The 15,930-nt window shown below is 40.7% G+C and overlaps 1 protein-coding gene across 5 annotated transcripts in view; it reads right to left on the bottom strand.

Annotated features, from left to right (window-relative positions):
* ZFAND3 (zinc finger AN1-type containing 3) overlaps positions 1-15,930 on the bottom strand; it is a 448,733-nt gene that overhangs the window by 38,278 nt on the left and 394,525 nt on the right. For all 5 annotated transcript variants that reach the window (XM_037843177.1, XM_037843176.1, XM_037843175.1 and 2 more), the window contains exon 5: positions 12,383-12,550. In XM_037843177.1, the coding sequence (XP_037699105.1) occupies positions 12,383-12,550 (168 nt within the window). The remainder of the gene's footprint in view (positions 1-12,382; positions 12,551-15,930) is intronic.

Below are 15,930 nucleotides of genomic sequence, written 5' to 3' on the forward strand. Positions count from 1 at the left end.
AGTTGAGGAATAAGGTCTACTTAGGTAGACCTTTCCAGAAGCAGAAACAAACCAGATTGATATGATCTCTTCAGAGGAAAGGTGCTACAGAAATCTCATCTAATAAACAAAGGATTCAGGCTCCAGCATTGGGCTGTCAGTCCAGCAGGGGAAAGAAGCTATTAGGCTCAAGGAGTCAAAAGTATTTATTGGTCATCAGTGCAGTATTTACAGAGCTCTATGCTAGGGGAAGGGTGGGGGAGAAAGAAAGGAAAGAAGTCACTGATTCCTTCTGTTAGAGACAGCTGGAGATGCACAGAGAAGAAAATAGGTGAGCGACCCAAAAAGCAAAGCAAGAAATCAACTTTTAATAAAATCAATACAGTCCAGCTACATGTAATAAATTGGGGGCACAAAGGAGAGGACAACTGCATAAAGTATCCAGGAGGATGTAAGTGTTCAAGGAAACTGAGGACATGATTACCAGTCAGGAGAAAACGGAATGTATATGTCACTAAGAATGAAGTGCCACTGTGTCCCACATTAACCAGGCACAGTGGGAAACAAGAAGGTGGCAATGCTGTGGACCCTGACCTCTTGAAGCTTCTTGTCTACATGGGGTGACAAGTGGCACATGGAACATAACTAGAAACAGTTATTAATGGGGGACTCATTAACACCATCTCTAGCGGTTTTCACACAGTAAGTCACATAAATGTTTATCATCAAATGTTCAATAAAAAGTACTTCCAGAGGAGGCAGGGCAAGATGGCAGACTGGTGAGCTGTATGTTTTAGTTACTCCTCCAGGAAAGTAGGTAGAAAGCCAGGAACTGCATGGACTGGACACCACAGAGCAATCTGACTTTGGGCATACTTCATACAACACTCATGAAAACGTGGAACTGCTGAGATCAGCGAAATCTGTAAGTTTTTGCAGCCAGGGGACCCGTGCCCCTCCCTGCCAGGCTCAGTCCCGGGGGAAGAGGGGCTGTCATCTCCGGGAAGGAGAAGGGAGAACTGCAGTGGCAGCCCTTATCGGAAACTCATTCTATTGCTCCAAACTCCAACCATAAATAGACTGAGACCAGACACCAGAGAATCTGAGAGCAGCCAGCCCAGCAGAGAGGAGACAGGCATAGAAAAAAAACAACACGAAAAACTCCAAAATAAAAGCGGAGGATTTTTGGAGTTCTGGTGAACGTAGAAAGGGGAAGGGCCCTGAGGCACATATGCAAATCCCGAAGAAAAGCTGATCTCTCTGCCCTGTGGACCTTTCCTTAATGGCCCTGGTTGCTTTGTCTCTTAGCATTTCAATAACCCATTAGATCTCTGAGGAGGGCCCGTTTTTTTTGTTTTTTTTTTTTGTTTTTTGTTTTTTGTTTTTTGTTTTTTTTTAATCCTTTTTTCTTTTTCTAAAACTATTACTCTAAGAAGCCCAATACAGAAAGCTTCAAAGACTTGCAATTTGGGCAGGTCAAGTCAAGAGCAGAACTAGGAGAGCTCTGAGACAAAACGCAATAATCCAGTGGCTGAGAAAATTCACTAAACACCACAACTTCCCAAGAAAAGGGGGGTGTCCGCTCACAGCCATCATCCTGGTGGACAGGAAACACTCCTGCCCATCGCCAGCCCCATAGCCCAGAACTGCCCCAGACAACCCAGTGTGACGGAAGTGCTTCAAATAACAGGCACACACCACAAAACTGGGCGTGGACATTAGCCTTCCCTGCAACCTCAGCTGATTGTCCCAGAGTTGGGAAGGTAGAGCAGTGTGAATAAACAAAGCCCCATTCAGCCATCATTTCAGCAGACTGGGAGCCTCCGTACACAGCCCAGCAGCCCAGAACTGACCTGGGGGGACGGCACTCACCTGTGACATAGCACAGTCATCCCTCAACAGAGGACCCGGGGTGCACGGCCTGGAAGAGGGGCCCACTTGCAAGTCTCAGGAGCCATACGCCAATACCAAGGACTTGTGGGTCAGTGGCAGAGACAAACTGTGGCAGGACTGAACTGAAGGATTAGACTATTGCAGCAGCTTTAAAACTCTAGGATCACCAGGGAGATTTGATTGTTAGAGCCACCCCCCCTCCCTGACTGCCCAGAAACACGCCCCATATACAGGGCAGGCAACACCAACTACACACGCAAGCTCGGTACACCAATTGGACCCCACAAGACTCACTCCCCCACTCACCAAAAAGGCTAAGCAGGGGAGAACTGGCTTGTGGAGAACAGGTGGCTCGTGGACGCCACCTGCTGGTTAGTTAGAGAAAGTGTACTCCACGAAGCTGTAGATCTGATAAATTAGAGATAAGGACTTCAATTGGTCTACACATCCTAAAAGAACCCTATCAAGTTCAAGTTCAGTTAAAAAATTGAAAAAAAATCAGTAGAAAAATGGGAGTAAAAACTAAATGACAAATAGGGTGGGATGGGGGGATGGTTTGGGTATTCTCTTTTTACTTTTATTTTTTATTCTTATTCTGATTCTTTCTGATGTAAGGAAAATGTTCAGAAATAGATTGTGGTGATGAACGCGTAACTATATGATCATACTGTGAACAGTTGATTGTATACCATGGATGACTGTATGGTTTGTGAATATATTTCAATAAAACTGAATTAAAAAAAAAAAAAAAAAAAAAAAAAGTACTTCCAAAATGGGGAAGTGGTTTAAAAATGGGCTAAGTACTATATGGCTGGAAATATGGACAAACCATGCTGTAGACACCTCCTCATGTGTTTCTTCCGTTAACTGCACAGTGTTGCCCCCAGATTTGGGGACAGGAGAAAAAAGCAGTGGGATTCTGAGAGCTCAACATTAACACTTAGCTCAAAGCTTGAGTTTTCTCCTCTGTGAAAATGGAGGTACCATTTACTCAAAAATGCCTTTATAAATGCTATAAGAGAAGTGTAGACACCCAGCAGAGTCTGGTATATAGTAGGTACTCAACAAAGCTGGGTTTTTGTTTTTGTTTTCCTTTACCCTGAGGATCACAACTCCAATGGTACAGGGTTCACACATTCATTCAAAGGTTTACTAAGCAACAGTGCATATCAGGTACTGCAGCAGGAGCTGAGAACCCCCAAAGGATACAATATGGTCTCTGCACTTTGGTCCTCATGATCTGGGAGGAAGGACAAACATGTGGAGAGAAAATTTCAGTATGTTCTGAGAAATATATCAACAGAGGTCAATCATAGACCTCACAGAAGACTTCTAAGCAGTCTTGGAAGAAGACCAACAGGTAAAGAGTTTTGTTAAGAAAGACACCAGTTTGGTGACAGCCCCTGATGAGGAAAAGTATGGAAACAAATACAGAGCCCAGCCTAGCATTTTTGTACTTCGCCCTGTCCTTGATGTTCCAATATCAGTTCTTTAGTCCCTGTGAATGGACTGGAGGAAATGGGGTACTAGAAAGCCAAAGCCACTGTGTTCAAATATCTGAAAACTGGCTTGCAGAAGAGAAAGATTTGTGACGAGTTGCTCTGAAAGGGCAAGGCAAGGAGGAAGGAGTATGTTATATAAACAGGAAGGTTTTGGTTTGATGTCAGTCCAGCAACAGACAGATACCATACTCCCTCCATGCTGGAAAAGCACACAGTGGTAAGACTACTCGCCAGGGAGGCTGCTGATATGGTTTCTGTACTGGTTCAAGGGGCTGGACTGGCACCAGATAGACGACTTCTGAGGTCCCTTAAGTACTTGTATTCTACATCAAAGAGTAACAGGTTTGTTAGGCAGGAATGAGAGGCTGGTGATGATGAGGGTTGTGTGGTCAAACAGTCTGTGGACCCAGTAGCTTCTGTGACCTCCAAAGAGCCCTATTTATTTATGCTCAAGATGAAACACAGGCCTTATCTATGCAAATACAACCATCCCCAGAGTTAAGAAATTAATTAAAACCATAAGCATGTCAAATAATTTTAATTAAATCAGGCAATCAATGCTACCCTATCTGATGTAGTATACATGTCTTGTCTGATTTTTCCCCCTCACCAATAAAAATTCAAGGCAGACAAAAGTATGTAAACATAAATAAATAATGCTACAGTTCCCTATCTAGACATTATTCCTTCTGCCAAATCTTCCATTGGGATACCCTGAAGTTGTACATGTACCTTGAGACTAAAGAATTTATCCAGGGATTGGCCCAGACATGGTCCTACTAACCTGGTTGGGCCTGTCCTCAAATGCTGCGCCACAAGGGCTTTCTCCTAATGGTAGCCAGCAGCCTCACCAAAACATTGCATTTGTTTTAACTTTCAATTTTTTCTTGTACATTTTTTCTTGTACATTATTAGTCAACATTGACTGGGTACCCATTATAGGCATATACACAGGCCATGTACACTATTAGTGTCTGTGGGAAGTTACAGAACCACAGCAGGTCCTAGCCCCTGGGGGTGTTCTAGTCTAGCAGGGGAGAGGAGTGGAAGAAGGCATATATTAGGCACTCACAAGATGTAATCTCCAAGTAAAAGAGAATGGAGTTGATTAGAACTGATATAAAAGTTCATTGAATTGGATCCTACTCACCTGAAATTTCTAATGATCCTATTTGATCTCAACATTAGCTTTTGTGTTTCCTATGAAAAAAAAATCTATTACGAGTAAAGAATATTTCCAACAGTTTATCAAACTTTGAGGTACACTAGAATCACCCAGGAAACTGCATTTTTACTTTCTAAAGAAGGAGCATCTCTTTTGTCCAGAGACTCTGAAGTGCTGGTCTGAGGCCCACACTTTTTAGAAGCACCGCTAAAGAGGGAATCACAGTAAGAATCAATTAGGAACAGACAAAGACTGCCTAGTATAGCAGATGTTTGCATACAATGTGTCAAAGCAAATTAGTTTTAAATATTCATTAAAGCCATGGAAAAGAAATCTCTGGCAAAAATTTGGGAGCAATTTGTCATTAATTTGAAAGAAAAACTTTTTTAAAAGTCTACTTTTCTGGGTCTTAGTTTCCTCATTTATAAAAAATAGGTTTGGGCTAAATGATTGTTAAGCACCTTATAATCTGATGGTATATGATTCTATCGTCTATCCTCAGATTTTTATGAATTTGTCTCAAGGTAACAGCATTTAATTAAAAAACAAAACAAAACAAAACAAAACCTGGAATTGCATCTTTGGTGTCTGTTGTGATGCTGGTCTAGGAGAAAAGAGGGCCATTCTCAGGTCACGGGCTTACCATTCCATCTAGATAGACATATTACATATGACTATGAACTAACAGAACATGTTTCAACCATAAACAGAAACAAATCGATTGGATGGCAAAGCTCATTAAAATCACAGCTCTGCTGACCTGTTATAGGCTACAGAGTAGCTTATATGGAGAATGTACTTGAACATTTCCCATGTTTTCCTAGGTACATCAGGTACAGCTATTAAAACTTGCCGGGGGATGGAAGGTGGGGTGGGAGTCAGCTATGAAAAACTTAACACTAAATCATACATAATGGTAAAAGACTGAATGCTTTCTACCAAAGATCAAGGAAAAAGCAAAGGTATCTACTCTCAACACTTCTATTCAACACCATGCTGGAGGTCCCAGCCAGTGCAATAAAGCAAGGAAAAGAAATAAAAGGCATACAGATCGAAGAGGAATAAAACTGTCTTTGTTTGCAGATGACATGATTATATAGAAAACCCTAAAGAATCTAGAACTAATATGTGACTTTAGCAAGGTTGAAGGAAGAAAGATCGTAACACAAAAAAGCAATTGTACTTCTAAGAGGCTGCAAAGAACAATCTGAAAAATCTAAAAATTCCATTCACAATACCATCAAAAAATTAATAAAATAGGAATAAATTTAATAAAAGATACACACTGAAAAGAACAAAATACTGATGAGAGAAATCAAAGAAGACCTAAATAAATGGAGAGACATTGTACTTATGTATTGGAGGACTTCATATTGCTAAGATGGCATTTATGTAAATCTTTTTTAAAAATGGGCAAAATATTTAAAGTATGAACAGACCCCCTCATAAAAGAAGATATACAAGCAGCCAAAAAGCATATGAAAAAGATGGTCAACATCACTGGTCATTACGGAAATGCAAATTAATATACCACAATGAGTTACTGCCACACACCCACTAGGATAGCTAAAGTTAAAAAGATTGACAATATTAAGGACATGGAGGAACCAACACTAATACCCTGCTGGCGGGAATGCAAAATGATACAAGCCACACAATGAAATGCTACTCAGCAATAAAGTCGAATGAACTACTGATATGTAATGTTATGGATGAATTTCATGCTAAGTGAAAGAAGCTAGACACAAAAGACTCTATACTGTAATAAGCCATTGACACTAAAATTCTAGAAAAGGCAAAACTATAGGAACAGAAAGCAGATCAGTGGCTGCCTGGGGCAGGCACCAGGGAGAATGGGGCTAATTTCTTTGGTTTTAGACTAGAACTTATATATACTAAAGATTAAATGGGAAATACAAATAGCACACTCTTGTTTAGGGAAAAGTACAGTGAGAGTGAAAGAAAGACAGTACCCAAAGAGGAAAATTTTCTAAGAACATGCCTCCAATTACCCTCATCTCTCACACACATAATAATCTCATCAAAGGGCTTTTGCTTTGGGGAGGGTTGGCAGGACACCTGCCTTTTCCTTCTCTTGAGTCACAGGTAACATGCATCCCTAAAAAGAGTCAACAGCCTCCTTGGCTTCTCTGCCTGCTTAATTAAAAAAAAAAAAAAAAGATCATGTTGCTCCTATTCAAAATCACTGATGGCTTACTGCTGCAAATCAATGTCCAAACTCCTCATCCTGAAATCTGGAATCCCTTTCTTCCCTTTCTAGCAATCTCTCTGGCACCTGACACCAAGGCACCAACCAGCTGCACAGAAGTTGTCTCCAGAATGCGAGCTTTGTCTAAGCATTCTCTCTTCTACCACATCGTCCTAAGTCCCACCCTTCCTTTAAAGTTGCAATTGCAGAAGCACATCCTCTAGGGCAAATTGTGAGAAAGCAATGCTCCAAGAAGCCTTTCTAGATTCTTCTAGTTGGTATTAATCTCTCCCTCCACATATTGCAATAAAATATGGCTTGTACTTCAATAAAACTCTTTCTTACGGTAGGCTGCCCTGGATGCCAGTTATTTTATGCAGGTGTCTGTATTCCCCTCAGATCCAATAAATCCCACATTTTGGCCACACATTAAAAACGTGTAGAGATCCTTGAAGAAGTGGCTGATTCCAAGACTGGGGCAAAATTAAGTACAAAACATATCTGTACATGTTGTTATATCAGAAAGTAAGAAAATGTTCCAAAAAAGAAAAAGAAAGATGGAGAACAAGTCATAAGGACACAGGAGGCAGACTGAACATACCTTCCACTAGCCAAACCCAGGACAATTTGAGCAACAAAATAATTACATACAGTAATGAATTATAAAACACTGAAAAAAACTAAGAGCCTGTAAGTCCATACCAATAATAAACAAACAAACAAATGTACATATGTGTGAGTGGGTGAAAGACTGAATGAATAAATAAATGGGGAAGATGGGAGACAAATGGTAAATGTGGTAGGACATCATTTTGCAATCATCATAGTAAAAATTGGTTCAGGCAAGAATCATCAATGGATGCTAAATCTAGGCAGAAATTTTGCTGAGTAGGATATATGCACATGTTTTCCACAGATTCCTTCTTAGTTGCAAGGGAAAAAAACAGTAATTATATAGTGGAAAAACTGGCCAACATCCTAGTGGGTGATCAAAATTAACATCAGCAAGGAGGGACTGATGGAGATCTGCACTTTCTGATGTGAAATCCTGAGAAGGATCAACACCAGTTATGTAGCATTCTGGCCAGGAACATATAACCTGATTTTAACCATGAAGAAATACCAGACAAACCCAAAATGAGTATTCTATTAAAAAAAAAAAAATTGTGTTTGGGGAGGGGTTAGAGGGGCTGTATTCTTCAAAATTGTCAATATCATACAAGACAAAGAAAGGCTGTAAAAATTTCCAGATTAGAAGTATCTAAAGAGACATGACAACTAAATGCAATACCTGATATGGACTGGATCCTGGACTGGAGGGGGAAAAAAGGCTTTCATAAAGGACATTGTTGGATCAACTGACAAAATAGGAATATAGACAGATTTGGTATCTGTAATGTAGTTATATAAAATAATATTCCTATTCTTAAGAAACATGCACTGAAGTATATAAGGGTAAAGGGTTAAGATGTTTGCAACTTATTCTCAAGTGGTTCAGGTTAAAAAAATATTTCCAAATAAAAAGTTAAAAACTGGGGACTTTTTCTGATGTAATTATTTAAGGAAGGGGCCTAGACATCCTAGTTTTAAAAAGCTTCCCAGGATTGAGAACTGCCTAGAGCAATGGTTCTCAAAGTGTGGTGCTTGGGCCAACAGCAGCAACATCACCTGGGAATTTGTTAGGCACGCACATACTTGGACCCCCTCCTGACCTACTGCATCAGAATCTCTGGGAGGTGTGATCCAGCAATTCCTGTTTTAACAAATCCTCCAGGTGATTCTGATGCCAATGAAGAGAACCACTGACCTAAACTACGAGCTCCTAGAGGAGCTTTCATCTATATTCCTCAAAAAAACTAGCAAAATGCTTTGTGCATTGTCTTATCTCAATAAATGCTTGCTGGATTTGATTTAACAGTGAATGATAAAAGAGAAGTGACTACTGAGGCATTTGGGGATGATAAACTACTCCAAAGGCCCCAGCTAATGCATCATTCTGATTTTTTAAACTGAAGAGAAAATTTATTTTGAAAGCATTAAAAAAAGTCAGAGTATTCAGGAAGTTAGTAAAAGCACTGTTGTCCCAAAAGGGAGCATGTCTGTGTACAGTTTAAGTCACTGCCAATTGAAAAAATGCAGCAACTTATGCAAGGTCTCAGACTAGTGTTTTAAAAATTAATTCTGTGGCTCTGGAAAGCAATGCACAGTGACTAAGAGGCCATGCTATGTGTATCAAGCAAGATCTGCTTAGAGAACACAGCATTCACGTGGCTTTGATGTGGCCCCGAGCTGATATGGAGAGCCAGATTTTAGAAGAACATCCTCTAGATGGCATTTGGGGAGACAAGGCTCCTGCAATGAGAATGAACTGATTGATTTGATTTGCCTACTGAGTAGAAAATGAAACAAATCTATTTTTATGCAACTGTTTTCTATTTTGAGACATTAAACTGCTGAAGATGCTCTAGGATACAGAGTACCATCCCAGCCTTACCACACACCTTTTCTAATTGGTACCCTTAAAGATTTCACAGGAAACAGGTATTACTTTGGTATTGTTGATTTAAAGGTTATCCAATCATAGTAAAGCAGTGGGGAATTCATCTTCAAAATTCACTGCCATATTGAAAGCCCATGGAGTGTCTTTGCAATTAATTCCTATCACCTCTAGCCGTTCTCTATGTAAGAAGGCTCAGAACTTGCCTAACAAATTGCTCTTTTGAAGATCAAAGGAAAGCTGAATGTGTCTGTGTGTGCTCTCAATGAGACTGCAATTTAATGGAATTTTTAGAGAGGGCTTCACTGGCAGCAGTTGGATGACAGCCCCAGGGCGGAGGATTCAGGAGGGCTTGGCCACTCTTCCCTTTGGAGCATCTTCCCTGCCTTTAATTGACACCTCATTAGAAATTAATGAAAATGACATCCTCTGTTCTTCCTGCTCTAGGCATCAAATGCTACAAAAAGGCCCATCACAATTCATAACACATTCAATTTATATAGCAATAGCTCTTAAGCATTATTTATGAGATATGAATTTCTTGTCAGCAGTTAATAACCTATATGGAGTGGAAGGGGAATGGAAAAAAAGATTGTGGATATATATATATATATATATATATAAAGATTTTCTGCAGTGGAGAAATGTTCCGTTTCAGTAGTAAATTACTGCTCCCCCCCCCAAAAAAAAACCTTTCAGGGCAGTTAAATGTCTCTGTAACACCATGCATCCTCAAGGAAACAGGCTACACAATTCACTCTTTCCTACAGATACAAGCAGACAGGCAGGAGGAACACAAGAGCTATTTGTCAAAGACAGTCCCAGAGGTGTAGTCCTATTGCTGTCCTTCATCTTTTAAAGTGTGGCGGGTGACTCAGTCATTTTTTTTCTGCATACACAGGTGTAATGCTTTCAGTGGGCCAAAGTGAACTTCCAGCTCTATGAAGCTTACCTCTGGATTGACTATAGAAAGCTCAGGGCTTTCTTATCTTCCCCAGTGAAAAAGTCAAATCTCCTACAAGTAGACTCTCAGAATTGGGCACAAGCCAAGGAACTACATGTCATATCATTTAAAAAGAATGTACACCTGTGGCAAACCCAATGTAATAAGCATCTAGAAATCCAGCCTTCTACCCAAGAGGGTGAAGAGCATAGCAGAATAATCTGCACTTCACAAAGAAGGTCAAGTTAGACTCACTGAGGAGTGCATGAAGTCATCTAACACGTCTCCAGATTTTTTCAGCTGGGTACTTAAGACCCTAGGAAATTAGGTAGTTTGCACCAAAGCTGAAGGGTAAACTGGGAGACTTGGTTACAATACCTCTGCATCTCTCAGTGCTAAACTGAGAATTTACATTGCTTGCCTGACAAGGAGAAGAGGTATTAGGCACTGCAAGAGGCAAGACAGATATTTGATGGACCAATTGCTTGATTCACTATTCACTATGGCAAATCCCGTATTAACACCCAGGATTCAGGTACTCTCAAGATGGAAACAAGAACATAAGGTAGCGGAAAATCCCACAATTCTAATTTAGCAGCAACCAAAGGAATGCATTGTAGAAGTGACAGGCAAAACATCCAGGGAGGATTCACAACAAAGGTAACAAAGTGAACTGCTGTAATCCCCCAATAGTGCATGGAAGACTAAAGCAAGAATTTGTGAACCACAAAAGACGAGACAAATCATTCAGTCTAGGACAAGGCTGGTCAGCCATCAGACCTCAGAGTTTCGTTGGCTAAGCATAGTATTCCTATCTACCTCAACAAAAATTCCAAATTACCCTGAAGGGTTCTACTGATCAAAACACAGCCTAAGAATAAGGTTCTGGGTTCATCTGGTCAATCCCCCACATGCACAAATACAACTGAAGTCTGAAAACTCTGTTAACAGCTCTTCTCCCACCTCTTATTCCTAACTCTCTTCCCACTTTCCCACAAGCACTTCATAGTATAACTAAGGCCAAGCTAAAAAAATGAAAATTTCTCAGTGACATGTGGACTCCCTATGCTAGTATCCATTTCTGCAGTTGAATATAAACTTCTAATTTTGCTGAGTACCATACACACAGTGTGTGCAACAAATAGGTATCTGGTCATGACAGGAACAGGAGTTCCAACATAGTTTCCAAGAGAAGCTGATACTCCCTCCATTCCTTCTTATTTCCAACAGGACAGATTCTTCAAGGATATGTGCAGCCAAGGCTGTCTCTTCTGAAGATAGAGGACTTCCAGTGACTACAACTTTACAACTGCTGAGTGAACTAGATTATCTACTCTTGACTGCCAGTAACAGTACTTGTAGGATATCTATAACTATCCCAGAGGCAAAAGGGGGAGTCCACAGCTGACTCCTCAGTGAGGACAAAGGATATAGGATTCTCAGAAGCTAGAGCCAGGCCTCAAAGTCTCTCTGATGATGGCTCTGTCCCACAGAACAATTTTAAAATACTAAGCTTTAAAATCAAGAAAAGAAAACAGGAACAGGAAAATATAAGTCAGCCTAAAATAATGCAGTTATACAACTTTTATCTTATGTGATATGATCTATGGTCAAGGGGAGAGAAAGGATTGGTCTAAGTTTTATTCTGCTGTGCATAGGCATAAAGTTTTTAAAAATACATCTCTGTGCAGCAATTTCTAAAAGTTGATATTACACTGGAGAATAAAGAAGAAAAGGTTACTTTTAAGGTGTTAACTGAATGGATTACGGTTCAAAGAAAATAAATTTCTAATCAAATTTTAATTTAAAAGGGATATGGGGAGAAATCTTTCATGTATCATAAAGAGTAAAAGGCTCATTCCAAATTAATTTAATATCTGAATTCAGCTGGTTTGGTTAATTTCTACATAAGTCATCAATGGGAGGGAACCAGAGTAATAGGCAGTCGGGAGACATTGAGAGCAGTGACAAATGACAATGTAACTCTAGAAATGTGTATAAGAGTATTTGGGGATGTTTTTGTCTCTTTTGTATGTGTGAGAAGAAATAAAGGGTGTTAGAGCAAAAATCCTCTACTCCAGATTTCTCAGGCTCAAAATATACAGCTTTGCAGTGAAGTATTCAGGAAAAAGAATAAAGGATTTCAGACTCTTAGGAATAATTTACAAAGCTATGCTATGGGTGAGATGCTTACCGCAGCGACATGATCCCAGTTCCTGTTGCACAAGCTCCAGTTTGGTTTGGCACTGGTAGCACCGACGTCGACTCTTCTGTTTAGATCGATTGGTTTCCTCAGACCGTTCAGTAGTCTCCAGTAGTCGTGGTCGTTTCACTGGTGAGGCCTCATTCTCAGACTGTAAATCTGACCAAAACAACATATTTGGGGATCAGGGTTAGTACTTGGCCTGGCAAGCAGAGATGATCAACATACTGCCAGGCATTCTCCCACTGGGCTGCTGCCATTTTCCAGGAACTGAACTTGGGTGAACAAGAGAACAAGTCTGACTCCCCTGGTTTATACTGCACCAACTGTGACAAGTGTGTACCTTTAGGTCTGACTTCTAACAAGTGAGGCCCGAACTTGGAAAAGAGGGTGAGGGTGGCTCAACAAAAATCAGTTCCATGTTGTTGCTTTCAAAAATAGCTAAGTCTCCTTGAGGACACCATCCAAGCTACAAACAAGATCCTGGCTTTCTCTGTACATTCCACTAGGCCCTAACTGTTTACTATTTACAGTGGTTATTTACCTCTTCTTGGGTATTTTCTTGTCCTCAAGTAAACTGTAACTCTTTAGAGAAGGGACTATGTCCAACGTTTCTTTACATTACCATGGTCAGGACAATTCCACATCCAAAGCCAGTGTTTGCTGACTAATCCATAATCTTTCCTAATAAAATACTTATGTTTCTACTCCGAAACACAATTAAATACATGAAAATCAGTTATAAAGTGGAAAATTCTTTCAAAAGTGAAGGAGTATTTGCTTGTTCACAGCAAGCTGCCCCACTGGCCTCCACAGAGGCAGCACTTGGCACGACATGCCCTAGAGATGGCACCAAACTGGCAGGTAGTAGGAGGTATAGTGTGTGACAACCAGTGTTTTTCATAACCTTATAAAAATAACGAAAGTCCACATTACAAGCAGGCTGTAAATAACTCTTGCTTAAACAAAACAAAAAAGGCAGGACTTGGGGGCTCTGTATTTCTGGAATAGCAACCATTGCATACTGAGAATGCACCCTCTGATTAACCAAGGCTACACCAAGATTTCAAAGTGGTTTGTGCCCCCTGAAAGGGATCTCTCAAACAATCTTCAAAATAAATCCAGGATTCCACCACTTCTCACCACCTCCACCATTACTTACCTTGGTCCAAGCCATCACCATCTCATCTAGCCTAGTACAAAACCCTTTCAATTGGTCTCCCTGCTTCCCCGACCCCTTGCCCCTACGGTCTGTTCTCCACGTGGCAGCCCAAGTGATCCTGTTAAAAATCAAGTTAGAATCATGTCACATATCTGTTCAAAACCTTCCAATAGCTCCCCATCTCAGAATAAAACTCCAAATACTATGACCCTCAAAAGTCCCTGAATGATTTGCGCTCCACCCCCAACCCCATCTCTCTCACCTCAACTTCTACTACTTTCTCCCCACTGCTCTATTCATCCTAGCCTCTTCCTTACTGTTTCTTGACTCAGGACCTTTGCACCTTCTGTTCTCTCTGCCCAGAGCACTCTTCATCCAGAGCTAGATGGGATCTCATCTCTTTTAAGCCTTTGCTCCAAAGTCACATTTTCTTCCCTGACCATCCTATCCAGACCACCACTCCTTCCCATTCCTCTAGCCCATCCCTTCTTCTGCTCGTTTTCCTGCTTTATATTCTTCCACACCACTTATCTTTTAACATTATCCTCTAGGAGAATGTAAGCACCAAGAGGGAGGGAAGTTTCATCTGCCTGTAAGTCAATGAATATTTCTCAAATGAATGAACCTTCTCCTAGGCAGTCCTGATTTTCTACTTAAAGTGGCTGTAATGATAATCCACTCTGTTGGATGTATTTTAGTGAAGGCTGTTTTCCCAGCCTCCCTTTGTGTGAGGAAGATGATGCACTTCACCCAAGAGTATCCAGGGGTCCCAAGAGTGATGCAGGAAGGAGAGGCTAGGCCTCCCTATAATTGTGCCTAAGAGCCTCCTCCCGAATGCCTCTTTGTTGCTCAGATGTGGCCCTGTCTCTCTGGCTAAGCCAACTTGAAAGGTGAAATCACTGCCCTCCCCCCTACGTGGGATCAGACACCCAGGGGAGTGAATCTCCCTGGCAACGTGGAATATGACTCCCGGGGAGGAATGTAGACCTGGCATCGTGGGACGGAGAACATCTTCTTGACCAAAAGAGGGATGTGAAAGGAAATGAAATAAGCTTCAGTGGCAGAGAGATTCCAAAAGGAGCCGAGAGGTCACTCTGGTGGGCACTCTTACTCACAATTTAGACAACCCTTTTTAGGTTCTAAAGAATTGGGGTAGCTGGTGGTGGATACCTGAAACTATCAAACTACAACCCAGAACCCATGAATCTTGAAGACAGTTGTATAAAAATGTAGTTTATGAGGGGTGACAATGGGATTGGGAAAGCCATAAGGACCACACTCCACTTTGTCTAGTTTATGGATGGATGAGTAGGAAAATAGGGGAAGGAAACAAACAGACAAAGGTACCCAGTGTTCTTTTTTATTTCAATTGCTCTTTTTCACTCTAATTATTATTCTTGTTATTTTTGTGTGTGTGCTAATGAAGGTGTCAGGGATTGATTTAGGTGATGAATGTACAACTATGTAATGGTACTGTGAACAATCGAAAGTGCGATTTGTTTTGTATGACTGCGTGGTATGTGAATATATCTCAATAAAATGAAGATATAAAAAAAAAAAAAAAAAAGTGATGCAGGAACAGTTGCTAACTGTTCCCCCGTCCCATAAAATTGTGCACTGACATACAGAAGGCATGCACCATTCTCAGCAACTGCAAACTTCATTTTTCATCTCATTTAATTCTTCCAGTCCTACATGACATCTTCCCCCAATACGACCAACTAAACAAGGACTTTGATGAAAACGATTGAAAGCAAGTTCAGCTTATCTCCCAGCTCTACAAGTGAAGCTACCCACTTGTAGCTACCCACTTGTGGTGACTGAGGTAGCCACAGACATGCTAGGCCTCCTCCCTCTTCCTTTACAGGAGCCAACAATCTAAATGTAAATGATTACAAAGCAGCCAGCCAAAGGAACATGCCTTGTGTGAGCCACATTGCTCTCTGGGGGTCCTGTTTTACAAACCAGCTATGGCACTGTTTGTATTAATCACCCTATTTAGATATACTTTTTTTAAAATTTTGTAACAAAAAGAGAAAAATTCTAGAATAAAAGTCATAACAAAAAACAATATTTGATCTCAGACAAGGTCTTAAATTTGGAGCATCCTTGTAAGATATAACTCCCCTTCTGGGGGAGGGGAGGGGAGGGTGGGAGGGTTCCACACAAGTTGAAGAGGCAATTGAAGTCTTTTCGTTACTAATATTGTTAAAATCTGGAGAATCCTAACATGATGCTAGCACAGTTCTAAGGTAAAAGAGGACTACTCAGACCCTGAGCCTCTTTCATTCATACCACTAGGCTAACAGATGTGAGTGTGTGTCTGGAAATGCAGAGTTCACATTCAAAGCTCTTTTCCATAAGTCTGTCACAAACT

This window comes from Choloepus didactylus, chromosome 7 (assembly GCF_015220235.1).
Source record: "Choloepus didactylus isolate mChoDid1 chromosome 7, mChoDid1.pri, whole genome shotgun sequence".
Taxonomy (NCBI): domain Eukaryota; kingdom Metazoa; phylum Chordata; class Mammalia; order Pilosa; family Megalonychidae; genus Choloepus; species Choloepus didactylus.